Here is an 18847-nt window from a genome sequence, read left to right as displayed (position 1 = left end):
AAAGTCAAATGTTACGTCTAAACAAAGTAACATTCTTGAAGTTTCCTGTCTGTGGTGAGGAAAAAGTAATGCAACCCTAATCTGTGAAGACGAACTGCCGCTCCATAAAACTGAGTATATACAGTGTGTTTTAAGAAATATTATGGAATCGAGTGTGTGGGAAACCTACAGCAATATAGACTTGTTTTGACAAAGCTGCATTTTCACTTGAATGATGCTTCCCCTTCCCTCCGAGCTGTTGGTCAAGGGAGTGGAACATCCAGAAGAAAGTTTGTAAACTGCTGTCCTAATGGGCCGATGGCTTTGTAGTGTTATAGAGATCCATGTGAGTATCTCAGAGGTTTATGCCGTCTCACTGCTATCACGAACAAACAAACGGCTGTCGGGATGGGAAATAATAACACTGGCGACGGCGGTGGTCGTGCTGAGTCACAGTTTAACTCGCTAGGTCGTTCATTTGTGTTCCAGATAGCGTATCTCTCTACCTGAACTCTCTCGGCTTGCCGGGGGTTTTTGTTGTCCTTTCAATCAGCGTGTAATTGGATCAGCCGCGGCGATTAGATAAGGGTGATGTATCGGGCCTCAAAACAATGATATATATAAATACTTACAAATATGGTATCAGTGTTGTGTTATCTTCTTAAATCACTCGGGGAATCGCTGATCAAGTCCCTCAACGGCCGCGGCGAGACACATTCCTCAGACACAAGCTGTGCCAGGACACACACATACAATATGTGTGTGTCCTGGCACTCAAAACACACTCCTGTAAATGCCCACTCATTCAAACCACACACCTTTATATATGTATATATATGTATACAGAAAGAAAAGAAGAGAGGGAGCAAGCATCAGATAAAGCCCTCTCTTTCTAATCCTCTCACTCGGATAATTAAAGATACTCACAGATTAGTGTGTGAGGCCTTATCATGAAATCTAAAGCATCTAAATGCCGAGCAGCATTTACCTGGGTTTGGGTTTATAGCTTAACTAAAGTGTCACTGCCAACAGATTAACACGGCAATAAAGCAAATCTATAGCAGAATGATTGTATTAACATGTTCTCCCATACCCTGGTTTTTATGAATAAATGAAATTGGAAAGGGGTTCGATACCTTTGGTAATTAAATAAAAGGCAAAAACAATGTGGAAAACAAAAGAAGTCTAAGAGATCCACCGCCACCACCAAAAAAAAAAGGTATAACAACAAAAGTGCTTGGATCCAGTGAGGGGAAAACCAAAAAGACATGCTGCCGCTTCAGGTAACGGTATGCACCCACAGGCCTCTATTCTGTATTTTAATTGCTAAGTGGATGATCTGGGATTATCCCTCATAAAATGTTATTGTCCCGGAGAGGAGAGAAAGATATCTTGTGATCTCAGAGGGATTTAATCTATTGCCATCTCTACGGAGAAAAACAGGCCCGTTGCTTTGGCCAAAACACAGCCGCCTGGCCCCACCATCATCGCCTAATGGAAGTCACTAGAGGGGAATCAATGGGGGCCTTTCTTATGGAGATGACCCCAAACATTAATGCCGTTGACTACACCCCGCAGGCTAAAAACAACGCAGCAAAGTTTCTCTCACCCCTCTTTGTGCGTACAACACGGCAGGTATCTCCCACGTCTAGCATTTCAACGTGAAGGAACATTAGTCGTACATTCAATAAAAGAGGACATAAAGACTTTAAATCAGACCAAAAACGGCCTCTTTAAGAGACACGTTTGTCTCTTTGTTGGATTCTGTGGCGTTCCTGCCTCTGCTAATAGTATTATTCTTGGGAAATTGCTGAGTTTCTGTTGAGACTTGGCTCCCCAGCAGTGTTGTAGATATGAGACAGCCAAGATCTACCTCTGATATACAGATGAACTGCTGGTGAATTGGAATGACTTGAAATGATTGATCCAGCGAGGAGGAAGCGTATAAATCTGTCCTGGTGTCAGACACACATGTCGAAGCGCGCACACACACACAGACACACACACACATACACACACACACACACACACACACACACACACACACACACACACACACACACACACACACACACACACACACACACACAAACACACACACAGTGAAGTTCAGCAGGAGGATGTGGATCCTCTGCAGGGACTAATCCTTTAAAACCATGCAACACATTGTGATGCCAATATCTATTAGCCTTAATCCAAAAGCTAAACATGTTTGATCCAGCTATTAACACCTTGATGGGTTATCTATTTATGAAGCAGAGTTGACATGTTTTTTTTTTTTTTTTTTGCAGCGTGTGGTCAAATTCACAGGAATATTACACCACCTAGGGACTGCAACAAGCCATTTTTATGTTATTTAAAGACATTAAGCAAATATAGTATGGAACATCACCTCAAAAAACAAACAAGTAAAAGCAACAGGATGGTTTAAACTGTTGACTTTGTGGCTATTTATATGGTGTGAATTTCCAGGTTATGTAAAGATGTGAGAAGAGTTGTTGTATATATATGCGTATATATATACAGGGTCGCCCATAAAGTTGGAATACATTGCAAATGTCTTGTCTTTTATAGCTCCAAACAAATGTTATGCATGTATTAATTTCATCTGGGGGCTAATTGTGACATACAATGGCTTCATTGCAGGTCAAAAGGGATTACTGATGCATTTAAATAGGAATAAATAGAATATTGTGTCTGAAGAAACACAGTATATATTTATATATAAATCCTCAAGACTTTATTTAAATTTCAGACTGTATAAAAGACTTTTCCAGCAGTCAAGCCACTACACAGAACAACGTCCTCCTATGCGGGTCCCCCTGTGATCTTATCAAAAGTGGCTCTAACGTGCGTGTATTTGACGTCATTAAAACGTGCAGAAGGAGAAGAAGTGTGTGGAGCCTCTGGGGGGTTTAAAGAGGTCCGCGGGAGGGTGTTTCATAGTGGACAAATGATTGACAGCCCCTCGGTGACATCACTGAACGACAAAAAGAGCCGCTCGGGGGGGAAGAGAAGGCACCAATCAACCCAACCACTACGCCGTGGCGCACAGAGGAGAGGCGACGCGCTCGGAGCAACACGGTCCAAGGAGCGACACTTCAGAGCGCGTATCCCTCCTAAAGACAGCTCCAACTTTCTGTCTCTGCTGCTTTTCAAAGATGTTCAACCAAGATGCTTCATGCGTAGACCGCGCCGTCCTACGCGAACCCGCTTCCTCATAGACTTAACATAGTTGTATTGTGTTTTTTTTTTTTCCTTTTTCTTCTTTTCCGTGCTGACCAAGACCTAACCCGAACTGCAGCTTGGGGGTGGGGGGGGTGGAATATGTGCGAGAGGAGATCGGCGAAGGGCATGGGCTGTCTTTGGTCCCTCAAGGAGAAGCTGCGTGGATTAAACACGAATTAATGTGGAATTTATCGGAGACCGGACACAGCGCTTCATCGTCAGGTAATACAGAAAAAAAAAACACCCTGGAAGTGTTAATATGCTCAACTTCTCCATAGAAGCCAATTAACGGCGTAGTATAAATGAAGTTGCGTTCCGTGAAGTGGCTCCGTCTCTCTCGCCACATATGCGTACAGGGTGTGTGCGTAAAAGTTTCCCATTTTGAAAAAACCTCGAGGAGAGAGAGGAAAAAAAGCGGTGAAATGAGAATTTAAAGAAAAAAAAGAAAGGAAAAGTTGTTTCTTTGGGGAGGTTTGAGCCACTCTGATGATATTAAGTTGTTTTTGATGTCTTGTCCCGGGCTACATCTGGCTCTGGCACGTCAGATCTAACACCTGCGAGCCTCTTGAAGTAACTCTATCCCTTCTGATTATACACGACCGTCAGAGCCTCCACATAGACGCTTGTAGCACCGTCTGCCTGCCTCTCTCCCCGTTTCCAGACTCTTTCTCCAAGCATTCTTTCAAGCCTCTCTACTGATCTCTTGTGCACGTGATTTCATATCTCTTCTAATTGGAGACTTTATGTCTATGGTCTTTGATTCACCTTTTTTTTCTAGGCTATCATCTCTTTCATAAGTTTCCCCACCTTGATATTTTCATGTTTCTGTTCATGTTGAGATCAATCTTCTGTTTCACTTTGCTATATTGCCCGCGGGGCTGTTATTCCCAGCTCTCCTTTTTTGTTCCACTTCAAAGCGCAGAGCATGCCTTCCCTTTTTTAACCTGCTCTCCTTTCAGTCATTCCTACTGTATGAGGGGGGGGCGGTGAAACCCCCTGCTGTGTCTACCTCATGTCAATACCTCAGCGCCAGTGTATTGACAGAAACCAACACTTTCTCACACAGGGACTGACTGATCATGGTCGCCGTGGTCCGCTCTCTCATGGTACTGCTGATCGCTCAGGTGTTGCTGGAAGGTGCTACGGGACTTATCCCCGAGGTCGGCCGCAGGAAGTACAGCGAGTCCGGAGGGAAGCAGACCCCGGAGCGGTCGGAGAGCGTCCTCAACGAGTTCGAGCTTCGGCTTCTCAACATGTTTGGACTGAGGCGCAGGCCGACGCCGAGCAAGCAGGCCGTGGTGCCGCAGTACATGGTGGACCTTTACCGCATGCACTCCGCCAACGGGGACCACAGCACCAAGCGGCCCAAGAGCATGGGGAAGCACGCGGAGAGAGCCGCCAGCAAGGCCAACACGATTAGAAGCTTTCACCACGAAGGTATGTATTAGTGACATACCTGTACCTGTCAGCCGGAGAGCGGCTCGGCTCCCTCAGACAGCGCCAACCTATATTTAAACATGACTAAGTGCTGCAGGAGCGAACTTCAGAGTCGGGTTTTATGGCGCGTTACTCATCCGCAGGTGACACGCGTCCAACGCCGTTTGCACCTCTTTAATAAACCTGCAGAAGCGTCGATTATCAAACAAGCATGCGCAATTAAATTAACCATACGTTGTGACGCAACCTTGAAGCAAACATCCCCCCCCCCCTTTTGCGCAGCTGTCACCGGCTTCAAAAACCACACGGGAGAGGCGGGCGGTGGGATCCCTGTGGTAATTTGTTTCTTAATAATTGATGGTGTTTGCGTGGGCTCTGAAAACAGTTTTTCCAGACACGCACCACGGCAGCGGGATAAAAGGGCGGTGTGCCGTGTGCGCAGGTGATAGTCATCACCCCTGTTACTTCACTAACACAAGACATGGCATTATACTAACACGCGTTATGACAAAGTCTGAGTCATTTCTACAAGGACTGAAATGAGTCCTTGGTATAAAAAAAGGGGGGGGGGTCGCAAGCCTTATTCTTTCCAAATCACCCCTCTCTCCCTGCGCGCTGTGCGTCATTACGCACGTTCCAATAACACCATAATTGCTCACTTAGTTTATGTGCTGGATACGTGCTGATTGTTGAGTTCGGTGTTTCAGTTCAATTCCAATTTTGCTTCCAAGGTAACATATGCTGCTCAGATGAATATGGCTCACACACTGAAGGGCCATAGATGCTGGATAAAGTGCGTTAGTTCACCAAACACACACACACACACACACTCTGTGTTTACACAACGCTGCTGATGAAATGGGTTTATTTTTAAGCTGCCTAAAATAATCATACAGGTGAAGTTTTAAACACGACCGATGCTTTTATTTATATTTTAAGCTGCGGAGCGGTGCACCTGGTCGTAATATCAAAAATGATTTATGTACGATAAAAATACCTTTACTGTCAAACATAGCAAGTCTGAATCTACCATTCAATTTGCGAGGGCCCATGTTCCAGTTTTTTTTTTACAACATACAAGTAGTCCATAGGGGCTCTACACAGAGTCCTTATACAGAGTCCTGAGTGTTTGAGTGGGGAAGTTTCCATCAGGGGGTGAGTCAGAGAGGGGTGGTTGAGTGGTTGCTTGGGTGCTCTCCAGAGGCCTAGAGCAATGACACCCAGTGGCTACACTGACACACTACAAACAAGCCTGGCCCCGGGAGGCAGCCAAGGCTGAGTGACTGCTCCCGCTCTGCCCACTGCTGGAAACCTCCGCAGCCGGGGCCAGCACACACCTTTGACACCACCGGCCATTACCCATGTGTTCAGACCGGTGTTTGCGTACTTTCATCCCGAGCTAACAGAGCCGCGGGGGTTGTCAAAGAGACGTGTACGATTGATGGCTACTCCACATGACAAGCGTGTATCTACACATGTAACTGCAGCACATCAAAGCAAAGAAAAACAACAAAAAAACGCCTCCGATCGTTCATCAAAACCTGCCTCCCGATATTCATTTCACAGGGATAATTACTTTCACTCCTATCGATTTTCACAAAAAAAGAAGCGTTTTCCGTGCCAAATAGAACATTTCCACCATTACACAGGAAGTGGCTGCCCCCCGAGACAGGTCCGTGATGAATGACCCAACATTAGCCTTTATCTTTTGTTTTGGCATGCGGCGCAAAAAGAAATTAGGAATGTTGATACACTCATATCTGCGGTTCACACGTTTCTGACAAGCCTCGACTTGTTCACACAGGAGAGAGAGAGCGAAGGGGGGAAAGGAGAACAGAGGAAAAGAGTGACACAGAAGGAGACGGGGGAAAGAAAAGAGGATTTGGGGGGCTAAGAGAACAGAGGGAGAAGGGGATTTAGGGAGCTGAGGGAGGAAAGAAAGAGAGGGATTGGGGACAGAGGAGAGGGAAGGAGAGACAGGGGGCTTTCCCACATCAAATGAGGAGTGATAGGCCTAATTGAGGTCTTTGTGCCTCTGGAGGGAGGTTTAGGATGAGATGGTGGAATTTCCTAAATGCCTCCTTTGAAACAGCAAAGGGTTCAAAGTTTGTGTTTATTTTACCACACCAAACAGAGCAAAACGTGTGTCTATACATCTATGAACTTCATAAAGCACAAGTTCAAAGTGGAGCTGTTCAAAGAGCTTCTGCTAAGATTGCTGTCGTTTATGGTACAATATAGATGGGCGGGCTTAAATATACAATATTAATATAGATTTATACTAGAGAGAGAGACTTTCAAATGCCTCAGGACATTTATAGATGTCTTCAACACACTTCCAGAGAGTGCTTCCAGGCTGAGAACAATAAAGTTAACAATAAAATATCAAAAATTGTATCAGCTTTACCATATGTGTACTCCAGATTCTCTCCAGAATTTAGATATTAATACCATCCTATGTCTTCTCCTGGGAAGGTAATAAGTCATTTCCACATTGCAACATTCACCAGTGACAGGCCATCCTGTAAAAAGGTTAACACAAAAGTTGTAGATTGATACTAAAGATACTTTGATTTATGCTCCGACTTTTTGTTCGCCGATGGTGGAAATCGTGTGCCGGTTCTCGTCGGGGCAAACGTGCCAATCCGAAGGCAGACGAGTGTGTTTGTGATCTTATCAGGAGGTGGATAGCTTTCATCTTCTGACATTTAGCCCGCTGGATTTACGAGCATGACACTAATGACGGTGTTACATCGCCGGGAGAATATTACACTGAGTCATGTATGCAAAGTGTAAATATGTGTCATGCCCCTGTGACAACGGCCCACTCCCACTCAGTGCAACCACGTGGCAGCTTGGCTGGCTGCGAGTTGTGTGCGAGTCCATGTGTGTGTGTGTGTGTGAGAAACGGTGGCCAATATTTCCCTTGCTCATGCAGGATCCATATAATCATAGACGTCGTTTCTCAATCTTGCACCATGCATACACTCTTTGTTTCACCCTTGGCATGCGTTTCACACCCATATCCTCTTACACTATGTTTGTCTCTTGCAGAGTCTATGGAGGCCCTGGCCAGGCTGAAAGGTAAAACCACCCAGCAGTTTTACTTCAACCTCACTACTATCCCCGACGAGGAGCTCATCACCTCTGCAGAGCTGCGTGTCTACAGGGACCAGGTCATGGGAGCTGCACCCCCTAACAACAGCTCCAGAAGCAGCAACACTAGCCTCAGTGCTGCTGCCGCCGGTGGCTTCCATCGCATCAACATTTACGAGATGTTCAGAGTTCCTTCCGCTCAAGGTGCGGAACCTCTGGCCCGTCTGCTGGACACCCGGCTGGTGCAGGACTCTTTGAGCCGCTGGGAGAGCTTCGACGTCAGCCCCGCCGTATCTCAGTGGACCTCTGGGAAAGGTCACAATCGCGGCTTCATGGTGGAGGTGCTTCACCCGCAGGAGGGGGAGACGGACGGGGTCCAGAGACGTAGCAGGCACGTCAGGGTGAGCCGGTCCCTGCACCCGGACCAGGACTCGTGGCCTCAGGCCCGGCCCCTGCTGGTGACGTACGGTCACGACGGCCGCGGGGACTCGGTGCTCCACACGCGGGAAAAACGTCAGGCGGCGCTCCGCAAACAGCGCAGGAAGCACCAGCACAAGGCCAGCTGCAAGAGGCATGCCCTGTATGTGGACTTCAGTGACGTGGGGTGGAACGAGTGGATAGTGGCGCCCCCTGGCTACCACGCCTTTTATTGCCACGGGGAATGTCCGTACCCCCTGGCAGACCACCTCAATACTACCAATCACGCCATCGTGCAGAATCTGGTCAACGAGGTCAACTCGAACATCCCCAGAGCCTGTTGCGTGCCGACGGACCTCAGCCCCATCTCCCTGCTCTACCTGGACGAATACGAGAAGGTGATCCTGAAAAACTACCAGGATATGGTGGTGGAGGGATGTGGCTGCCGGTGAGAAACGGACAGTGGTGTGGATGGAGAGAGAAAGTGGGCAGGAGAGACTGAAAGAGACATCAGAGGTTATTATGGACACCCGGTTTCCCAATGAAGACATTTATTTATATGAAAGACAAAACAGAGCTATGGTGGAAGAAGAAGAAGAAAAAAAGCTATATATGAATATATTTATGTCTACGTAAAGTTGGGAAAAATAAATATTTTAATCAGAGGAATATTCCTTTACTGGTTTTGAAAATGTATTTCTGATGTACATTTCGAAATGGGTGCAATACCACATGAAGTATAATGCTCAGATTTTTATTTTGTATTTATTTCTATTATAACCACTTTATTTGTAAATAAATTATGTGTATTTATCGTGAAAAAAAAACCCCAGCCCGTGGTCACTCCAATTTTCCCCGAGATCAGCTACGATGAACCGGTCGACCGTTGTTGATGTATCTGTGTCGGGGGAGGGGGAGGGGGGGGGGCATGAATAACAAGAGTTTCAAATTCTGACAGAAATTAGCTGCACAAATATAACACATGACACGACGCTCCACACTACACTGATTGCAAAGCAAGCATGGGACTCCTTTGGTAAATGTAACTGGAAACCAACGACAATAGAAGTGGAGAGGGGAAAGTGACAGCGAGGGGTCAGGGTGCTGCTGGTGTAATGGACTGCAGGGGGGGTGTGGGGTCACAGGACGGGAGTGACAAGTTACAAGCCCGCAAATGTGATAGACTCCCGAGGGAGGATTAGAAAAACACCAGAGCATGTTTTCATGAGTTTACATGTCACTGCAAGGATCCCTGGGAAGGTTCGTCCAGGAGAGTACGCTCCCATGTTTTTCTGTAACGAATCTACAGGGCTTCTGAGGAAGGTCTGACAAGGGCGAAAGGTTTATTTATAGTGAAATTTGAGCCCGAAAGATTGCAAACTGTGGCAAACCGAACAAGCTCTCAGCAAGAAAAAGAATCCGACTGGCTCTTTAATTAATAAAGACAAACAAACGCACACCTGCACCTGTCCACATACTGCACATGCTCAAACAGATCCTCCCCCCCACTTGAGAGTTTGGCTGCCCTTTCTTTGTCGTCTCTGAGTCATCAGGCTCTGTTGTATTTCGGCAAAAAAAAAAAAAAAAAAAAAAGAGAAGAAAGAGGCACGTCTCGCAAAACTAATCAAGCAGCAGCAGATATAGAAGTGCAACACAAGCAAAACCAAACGCTGACCTCAAAACAGCTAGAGTCACGTTTTTGTTCACTAACTTCTTCCTACTGCAACTACTGTTTTTGATTGAAACAATATAATATGGAGGCCAAGACTAAAAAGTCTGGAGAGAGACACAGATGAAAGTTTATATTGTCGCCACAATAGCAGATCAGATAATGAGAGGGGAGAGGAGAAAGAGAGAGGGAGAGTTCTTTTGACTGACTGGCGTTTTTCTGCTGTGTTTGCATTAGAAAAGGGTTTGGAGGGATCACAAGGCAGCTCAAAATGCTCTAAATAGAATGTTTTTTATGTGAGCGCACATTGGGACCGTGGAATGTTGGTTTTCAATCTCAGACACATGCATACGCTCGCATGGAAAACCGACGTGGTTGTTTTTTCAATCATCTATTCAAGGGTTTCCTGGTGGGCTTTTTCTCTTCAAAAAACAAATGTGCATCGAACAAAGATACGCTTGTTACTTATATAGGAAATGTAAATCAAAACATTTAGGAGGAGCCGTGAGACTTTATTCACGGGCAGGGAAAACATTGACATGTCACTTTTTCTTTTTTTTTCCTCACGTGCCCTCAGATCATATCTGTTTACCTATTCTTATCCCCTGGCAGCACGTTGCAGCCGTCTACTCTAGATGATGCAACTATCTAATTATTTCATACACACATGCACCGCCTCCTCCCTCCTCCACCACATTTCAGTTTCAATCTTCTGCATGTGTTATTTTATTCTACCTTGCATCTCCGCCCCCCCATCGGTCCCATCTGGTGTCCATTTCTCCAGCGTGGACCCCACCACACCACAACCCTACACATGGGCTGCACATAACTCCGCCAGTAGCATTATTTTAATGGACTTCAGGAGGAAGTCACTTCGCTGGCACACTTTATGAACATTTGATAAAAAAAAAAAAATCACTAAAAAAAAACCATAACCCCCAAAAAACGTCTTTTTTTTTGCATTAAAAAGAGTGTTAGATTTAGTGGTTTGCCTTTATAGTTCAAGTCCATAAACCTTTCATTGGGTTGGGTGGAAATACTGCTCCCAGGGTGGGTGACACATGGGTAGCACTCCTGAAACTGCACCACAAGACCGGCTGAGCTGGGATCCGGTCGGACTCTTGAGTCGGCCCACTGTTCCCTCCGACTTCTCATTTTCAGAGCCACGTTAGCGTCGGACAGCTCCTCGGGGACCACTCCTAAACTTCTCACTAAGAACAGGGGGGGGTCAAGGTTCAAAGTAATAAGGAGCTATTATCTCTGCCATTACTGACTGACTTCCAGGCTCATCACGTCATCACGGACTTCAAGAGTGGTCGTTTTTACTGGTGGAGACGGAGAACATGTTTACGCTTTATAAATCTATTTTACAGCATTAAAAGAAGCTATGATGATAAACATCCAGCCTGTGTGTAACACTGTATTCCATGACTTTGTTACAAAAAGCACAACTGTGAGATATGTGTTCTTGGCAAGATTCTCTTCACCTGCTACCCAGACCTCTGCAAAGTCCCTCTCTGAAAACAGATTTTCCCCTTCCTTGTCCATGAACATCTGGTAAATCTGTTAAAGGTGTCCTCCGCTGCCTTTGTTTACGCACAAACACACAACAGAGCAGCCGCACAAACTGATGAACATAACACTGGAAGCCGAGACCTACTAGCGAGGCCGGGGCAGCAAACCACACCAAAACTATCTGCAGCTCCAAAACAACCCAAATCATAAGGGTTATAAAATCAGATTTCCAGATTTCTGGCTGGCCCAGAATTGGAAAGTATGTGGCGTGCCGTGTATCTTTTGATGAGACAGAGGGCTCGGTCACTATGGGAGATCTCATTGGCTCGGAGCCAAGGCGAGACACGAAAATGTAGTGAAGAGAGACAGTGCCCACTTTACAGCCTTTTTTCTCAAACTTCGGGATCTTTCCTCCTTCATGCGCTGCAGACACTAATTTTAGAGGTGGCGCACATGGTGTTTTCTCTGTATTCTGAGAACAGCCAGCGAGATGACGTCCGGCATAGCTAAGACTGTGGCATCTGTGCTGCAGCTCTGAACACATCAAACAGTCGGGCGTCCACAGATTCAGGAGCAGAGCAAATATGGAAATTACTTTTCCAGAATGACTGCACGGATGATTGTACTTTTACATGTATACAATCTTGGGCTCTCATTTCTTCCCTGTGCGTACGTCTGCACGTACAAGCACACACAAGTTGAAGTTTATCTGTGAGCACGTGCTAGAAAATGCACTTCTTTTACCTCTTTACATGTGCATTCACATTACAAAAAAAAGGTGCAACGTTACCAATAAACTAACGCTAACTTGCTCCTGAAATACGTTCTGCTACCAACATTACCGTGAGAGCTAATCATCCATGCAATCACAGTGCAGTTGGCCTGGAGTGACATGCTGAAATCATTACCTCTGGCTGGGACTCAATGGAAGAGACCATTATATAGCCTTATACTCACAGCAGAATAGTCTTGTAGTTAAGCTGTAGTACAGAGTTAAAACGCCTGTGTGCCATTATGATTCTCTCGTGAACAAGGCAATGAAACCTTAGAGTATGGACAAGACCTCGGGCCAGACTTTTTTATCGATGGGCAATGGGGGGCAGCAGCGGGAGGAACAACCTCGTAACATCAGAGGTGTTCATCTCTCACCCAAGGACTGCTAATAATTCACACATTTCTCTGGATATCTGGACACAATGTGCAAACACTCCCTCATGCTCTCTCACTGCTTTGATTAAAATACATAATAAATGGTTTGAGAGAAAATACTGGAGGATTTATTCATCTTTTATCAGTGCGATTAATCAACTTTTCAACCTTTATTCTGCTATCAAACACCAACGGGCTCCAGGTTGTGTACCTTGCACTTTCCAGAGGATACAGGAAGTAGTTCCATATGGGCCACATATGGGCTTCTAAAACAGGCTCGAGGATGGATTTGCCTCCAGATACTGATCTAAGGTCAGTGTCGTGTTTACTCCTCTGATGGTTACAGTTAGGTTTGGGGGGGGGGAGGGTGAACCCGACTGATCCTGGAACCTTGCCGAAGGGCGTCTCCTACACACCAAGCTTGAAAGGAGTTGTGTGGTTACGGGAGCGGCCTCCATCTTTGTAGCAGGAAGTGAAGAGATCAATCAAAGGGAACTACATGACATCCCCCAGCATGCCTGTTAAATAAATGTCAATCTCAGGCACAGTAAATCTCATGCGTTACCACGCACACAACTTCAAATCAGCGACTTGGAGCTGGCAATGAAAAGAAGAGCTCAAAAAACGAATCTGTTCTGTCCAACGACAGTAAATTAAATGTCAGAACGCACAGCGAATAAAAGCCAAATAGCTACCTTATGAAACGGAACATACTCGTGATGCAAAATTACCTAATCTAACTTGATAATAACAAGCCCAAAATAACACAAATTCCTCAAAAAAATGTATTATTTTGTACTCGAGTTCTTGATAACAGCATAGAAAATACAAATTTACCAGAAATCAAGCAATATATCTAGTTATGGAGGTATGAAATGATCTATTCTTGTATAAGTATAACAGTTTATGGGTTTTGTTGTAGGCTGGATGAAGTGATATTTCAGTGAGCTCATGTGACCTTTTATTTGTCCTTAGCCAGTAGATGGCAACAGCCCATCTGCAATGCTGCCTGGGTGACACAAATCCTCTCCCCGTCTGCCGGCCCACAATAGAAGACAGATAAGGTAACGTTTGACTTCTTTACGACCACAGTCCACGTCTCCATGGATTAAGGCTGCAGAATGTGAGCAGTGTTATCACTGTCACGAGTGGCAAAGTGTCGATTCGGCACCTTGAGGAGCTCCAGGCCTGGAACCCAGTCAGTCCGCCGAGCATCGGTTGATCCAGGGCTATGAAAGGAGACCTGTTATGGAGCTTTTTGGGCCTCACTCGGTGGTCTATGAGAACAAGCTGGTGCTGAACCTTTTGTACTTAGAGCAGATTACCAGGAGGCTGCTTCCAGATGCAGTGCACCAGGGGGAAACAGGCCCTCTTTCCCTGGGTGGTATGGGACGAATCCATTCCCCCCACATTTTTCTCATTAGCGTAATAAGCTTTGTATAAACCACTGGACTGACATTGTCAAGGACACATGCACTGTCTCCTCCATCCATCCATCCATCCATCCATCCATCCAGTACATCTGTCACACCTCTCTATGCTGGAGTGATGCAGGTTGTGTTGTTTTCAAAATACTAACTAAAATGCACAAATTATAATAGTACCCAATGGCATTATCTATCCTCATTAGAAGCTGCAGGCCCAACTGATCGATGGAAAACAGAGAATCGTGCCATTGTTAATTAAAGGGAGCTGGAACTACCATGTATTGTTTCTGTAACACTAGTTGCACAGTGGTCCTTGGGGAGGGAGGGAAAAATGTCCAGACCCGTCTGCTATTTCCAAAAGGAGGATTCATCAACCTGATTGCGGAGGGAGATGAGAGAAGCCTGTTTATGTAAAGAGCCGGTCCACAACCTGAGGGGCCCGGCCAGCTCGGCTACGAGGTGTAACTCACACTCCTTCCACCCGCTCTCCCACAGCCTGTCAGTGGCATGGCAAAGTCTGCCTCACCAAGCTTCCTGTGACTCACTTCCTGTCCCGGCCCTGCACCTGCACTCCCCCCTGGGTGATGTCATGGCAGGTTTTCCTCTCGGAGTCGCCTACTACCGAGCACACTCCCACGTCTGGCACAACGCATGCATGCATGCGTGTGTTTACGCGTCGTGCATCCGTCAGCGCGCCTGGCTCCAACATCAGTCGGCGGCCCTGCGGTGAATGCTTCCCTTCATGGCTTCAGTGATGACCTCTTCCGTGTGGGCAATAAATAAGGCACATCAAACAGACGGGGAGGAAGAGGACAGTGGTAGATGGAACATGGATTCAGTCCCAAAGCTGGATTATTGTGATTTTTTTCCCCCTCTCCTTTGCTTCACAAATATGTCCATTTGTTGCCTCCTTGTGTCTGCGCATTAAATTACTAGTCAGAATCCTTCTCTGAATCCTCACTGAGCTCGACATAATGAAAACTTGACCTCTATGAGAAAGGAGTAGTTCTGTTTTCCAGTGAGGGGAAACAACCTCTAGATGTCCTCAATATCTGTAGGAATAATTACAGCCGGCCTTTCTACCATCAGTGACCGCAGTGAAAATGATAGATTGAGGGGAACACACTACTTGGACAGGCCCATGAGTAAATGGAAATATTGTATGAGAATGAGTGCATACTTTTTTCCCCTCATCCTCCTGGGCTGTTAGGGGTGATGTTTTTTTTTTTTGTTTTTTTTTACAAAACCAACTTTTTTTTTGCTCCTTTCTCCCTCTTCGTACGTGAAAGGAAATGCCTTACAGCTCCCGTCAGCGGAGGAGAACCCCGTTAGAGGTCAAGGGTCGCAAGAGGAAGGCAGCAGGCATATATCAATATTCATTTCCTTTTCTGGTACATTCACAGACCTCTTGCTAGCTTCACTCCTTTATAGGGTGTGCTATGGATCATTAGTTCTTGTTAGCTGCCCGTTGACAACATTAGCTGACTCTAATGGTCGTCTGTGGGAAACTCATGTGTCCGTGTGTGTCACATTCATCTGGCACTGGTGCTGATAGATGCTATAAACCAGAAAAAGGGCCAGTGAGAGCGAGAAGGAAGGCCTACTGTGGTTTTCTTTGACATCCACATAATTTCCTTGTGACTAGACTCTCATAAAGTATCCTGTCGCCTGTTTCGGACAAAGCGGTCTTGGAGAAAATGCAGTTGTGATGCACTATTATTAAGTTTACACAGTTGTGACTACGGAAATTGATAAAGTATACATAGAAACGTCTTCTCCTCATTAGAATGGGCAGCATTTAGAGAGCCACAGTTTACCAACATTCAGGGGTTGACATTGGACTGAATCTCGGTACTGTCACTGTGCAAACAGCGGGCGTTCTGTTGACTGGGACATAAAATAGTGCTGTTGGGTTTTGGGTTTCCAGAGCGGGATCAGGGCTGCAGTATATTGAGTCCATGTGGGGAGCGCGTTTTTAATCTGAGCCTTACCCACAGTCCTTCCTGTTTCTAATTTGGCGCTGCAGCGGTTTTGTCCCGAGGCCAAGAGCCTCTCTTCCACAGAGTGTCTATTTCCTCTGAAGTGAATAGTAGCAGGTGTGCTGGCCCGAGATCCCTTGGAGAAGTCTGCTTATGAATGGCCCACATCTCACTCTTTCTCGCCTGTCTTTGTTTTCTTTTTTTTCTTCCTTTCATTCTTATTTTTCATTCTGTCTCACATTCTTTCTTGCTTTTTTCCACATACTTTCCTTCTTTCTTTGCTGTTATGTCTTCACCACTCTGTGGTCAACCCTTTGTCCGCCTCATCTCTTCTGATTTTCTTTCATTCTTCCCCTTTGCTCTCCTTGCTTCCTTCAAGATCAAGGTGCAGGACTTTGATAAGTCATAAAAAGGCAGCTTGTGTTGATGAAAACAATAAAAGACAATAGCAAGAACAAGGGCAGCACAATCACATATCACCCGGGCCAGACATCGGACATCATAAATCACACCAAACAGTGAAACTGTCAAAACATCCAAATTAGGTTTAGAATTTGGTTTATTGGTATTGCCTTTGTTGTGGCAGGAGTGATATCCCACAAATCCTTTAGCAGTTACAATCACTACTATCCTCGGAAACTTGACTTCCGCACACACGATGCAAATCCCCTAAATAATGACCACAATACATTTATACACGCAGGGAAATTGGTGTTTCCGAGAGACTCTTCCACACGTTGTAATCAGGGCAGTCTGGTCACCAAGAACTCATCCAATCTGTGAGCAGAGGAGACATGCTGTCACGCTGCTTCAAGGAGGCACTGCGATTGGAATTAACCTCTTGTGACCTTCACTTCTCCTCCCCCCCTTCCCCAAAACACACTCCCTAATGAGTTGGGCTTGAAGGGGTTGTAGCCCCAAATAAATCCTATCAAGGCAAAGTCATATTCTCACTTATCTCCGAGGAAAACAAGGCATAAGAAACCACGTTTGGGTTGCCAATGATTTGTGACTTAACACGGGGGTGAAATACGGCTACAAAGCCATTAAGGAAATGAGAGTCTAACCAAAGGCTTGTTTAACTGGAGCACATGAACTCTTAATGGTGTTTGTGTTTATTCAATTTTGTTTCCACATCATTTGCCAAAGAAGAATTTGGTGTAAAGGTCGTGAGGAGAGGTTTGCAGATTCTGTTCCCAGAGAGCGTGAGTCTAACTAAGAACCTCTTGGCACATGTTATTGCATTGATTATAATAATCTTTGTGGGGTGTTCTTATGTGTAAACTATAGAAATTATTTTAACCCTCGTCACCCATAATCAGTCTATATCACTTCAATGTACTCGTTTGTACATTGAAGAGGTAGACGTTGACCCTCTAATAACAATGAAGGCTCTCCAGCCTCTCTTCAGGCCTCATTCCCCCGTCTACTCTTCTGATTCTCTGCCAAAGCCAACCGCGGGCATTTACGCTTCCAGCCGTGGCGTTTCCGGCATCTGCACACGCTTGTGTTTACACAGGATGTTCAAACTTGATGCAGATTAAACAAATCCAATTAGGAGGCTGAGTTCAATCACCTCCTTTATTTCAACATTAAGTAGAAGAAGCTGGGGGCCAGATCACCACTACCATTTCCAAGAGATTTGGGTGGGAGGGGGGGGGGTTGATCTGTACACAAGTAAGTCCAGAAAGTATTTTGAGAGTATTTATATGCGGATAGATGTCATCCGCTAGTTCCCACAGGCTTGCATGTGGTTGGATTTGCTCAGTGTGGTGTAGGATATTTTTTCAAAAAATCTCCGGCTCTCCCTGGCAGAGAGTTGTGGGCCTACGAAGGGCCCATGGGTAGTTTGGCATTGGTTCTGTTCCCACACTTATGGTGTAAACGGAGGCCTGGCTTTGTGCTCACATGCCCAGACCAGGCACACGTTGCACAATTCAATGTTATGAACATTTCATTTTGCCAGGTCTTTTTCATCTTACATCAGATAATCACTGATTACTTAAACTCAGGAAACACAGTATAGGTCAGACGGCTCTCATGCCAAGTTCACTCTCTCATATGGGAGAGTAGACAGCTTCCAAGTTTGACTAAGGGCGGGCTTCTGGCTTGCTGGATTAGTCCTCTGTTGAAGCCAATCTTCAGCTCCGTGGGTTCAGGATTGGGATGGGAAATGCTACAGAAGACTGGATGGTCTCTGACCTTTTCACAAGTACAAAGAGACCTTCTTTGTGTCCAGAAGAGTCATTTGTTCAACAGGATTTTTAATTGCTGCTCACTCCAAATAAAGCGCTGAGTTTGGCTGGTGTTTGTGTCCTCACCTGGGTCCTCTCTCACATTTGGGAGGGGTTTTGACCTTCTGTGGCACCTGTTTGGCTAGCGTCCGGCAGCCCATCTGCTCCTAGCTAATGCAGCCATCCCACTTCTATGGAGCATTCAGGATGGCTAGCTGTCCGCCTAATTGTATCACATTCTACAGGCATTGTCCACGCATTCCCTCGCCAGCTAAAGGTTGCCGAAATCTCATCCGCCACATCAGAGGGGCCCTATTAACCCCTGACCCCTGGTTGGTGTGTGTGGACAAGGTCGCTCCTCACACCCAACTCCAGGCCCATTAACACGTCGCCCCACAGCAGAAAAACTATTTTGACGGGCTGTAATTGGCGCTAAGTGATGGTGGACAAAGGCCCCCTCTGTGCTGCCTGCTGGACTGAGCAGGACTGACCACTCTCTGAGCTTCACGCTTGACATTTCCTTTCTGAGTCCGATGTGAGAAGAGAGGAACTGGGGAAGCCCCTTCCTGCACCACCACCTCCTCCAGCTCTCCATCCCTTCAGCCCCTTCTGCTATTTACCGTGGCACTCCTTTGAAAACGTGAGATAATGAGGTTCTAGTGGGGAGAGCTGGCCGGTGCAGAATTGCATGGTCCAGATCTGTGGAGGCTGATTAAT

General features: G+C 45.9%; 1 protein-coding gene across 1 annotated transcript; it reads left to right on the top strand.

Annotated features, from left to right (window-relative positions):
- The first annotated feature begins 3006 nt into the window (after positions 1 to 3006).
- bmp2b (bone morphogenetic protein 2b) lies at positions 3007 to 8984 on the top strand. Its single transcript, XM_084031187.1, has 3 exons — positions 3007 to 3429; positions 4274 to 4644; positions 7699 to 8984. Exons 2-3 carry the CDS (start codon positions 4287 to 4289, stop codon positions 8607 to 8609), a joined length of 1269 nt encoding a protein of 422 aa, XP_083887313.1. The 5' UTR covers positions 3007 to 3429; positions 4274 to 4286; the 3' UTR covers positions 8610 to 8984.
- The last annotated feature ends 9863 nt before the right edge of the window (positions 8985 to 18847 follow it).

Source organism: Eutrigla gurnardus (assembly GCF_963514095.1).
Source record: "Eutrigla gurnardus genome assembly, chromosome: 16".
Taxonomy (NCBI): domain Eukaryota; kingdom Metazoa; phylum Chordata; class Actinopteri; order Perciformes; family Triglidae; genus Eutrigla; species Eutrigla gurnardus.
This window is presented reverse-complemented; position numbering and strand designations above follow the sequence as displayed.

Bases quoted from the DNA above. Each gene is read 5' to 3' on its own strand.
- bmp2b (XM_084031187.1), top strand. From the start codon at position 4,287: ATGGTCGCCGTGGTCCGCTCTCTCATGGTACTGCTGATCGCTCAGGTG. The intron at 4,645-7,698 runs GTATGTATTAGT...TGTCTCTTGCAG, and splicing joins TAGAAGCTTTCACCACGAAG to AGTCTATGGAGGCCCTGGCC.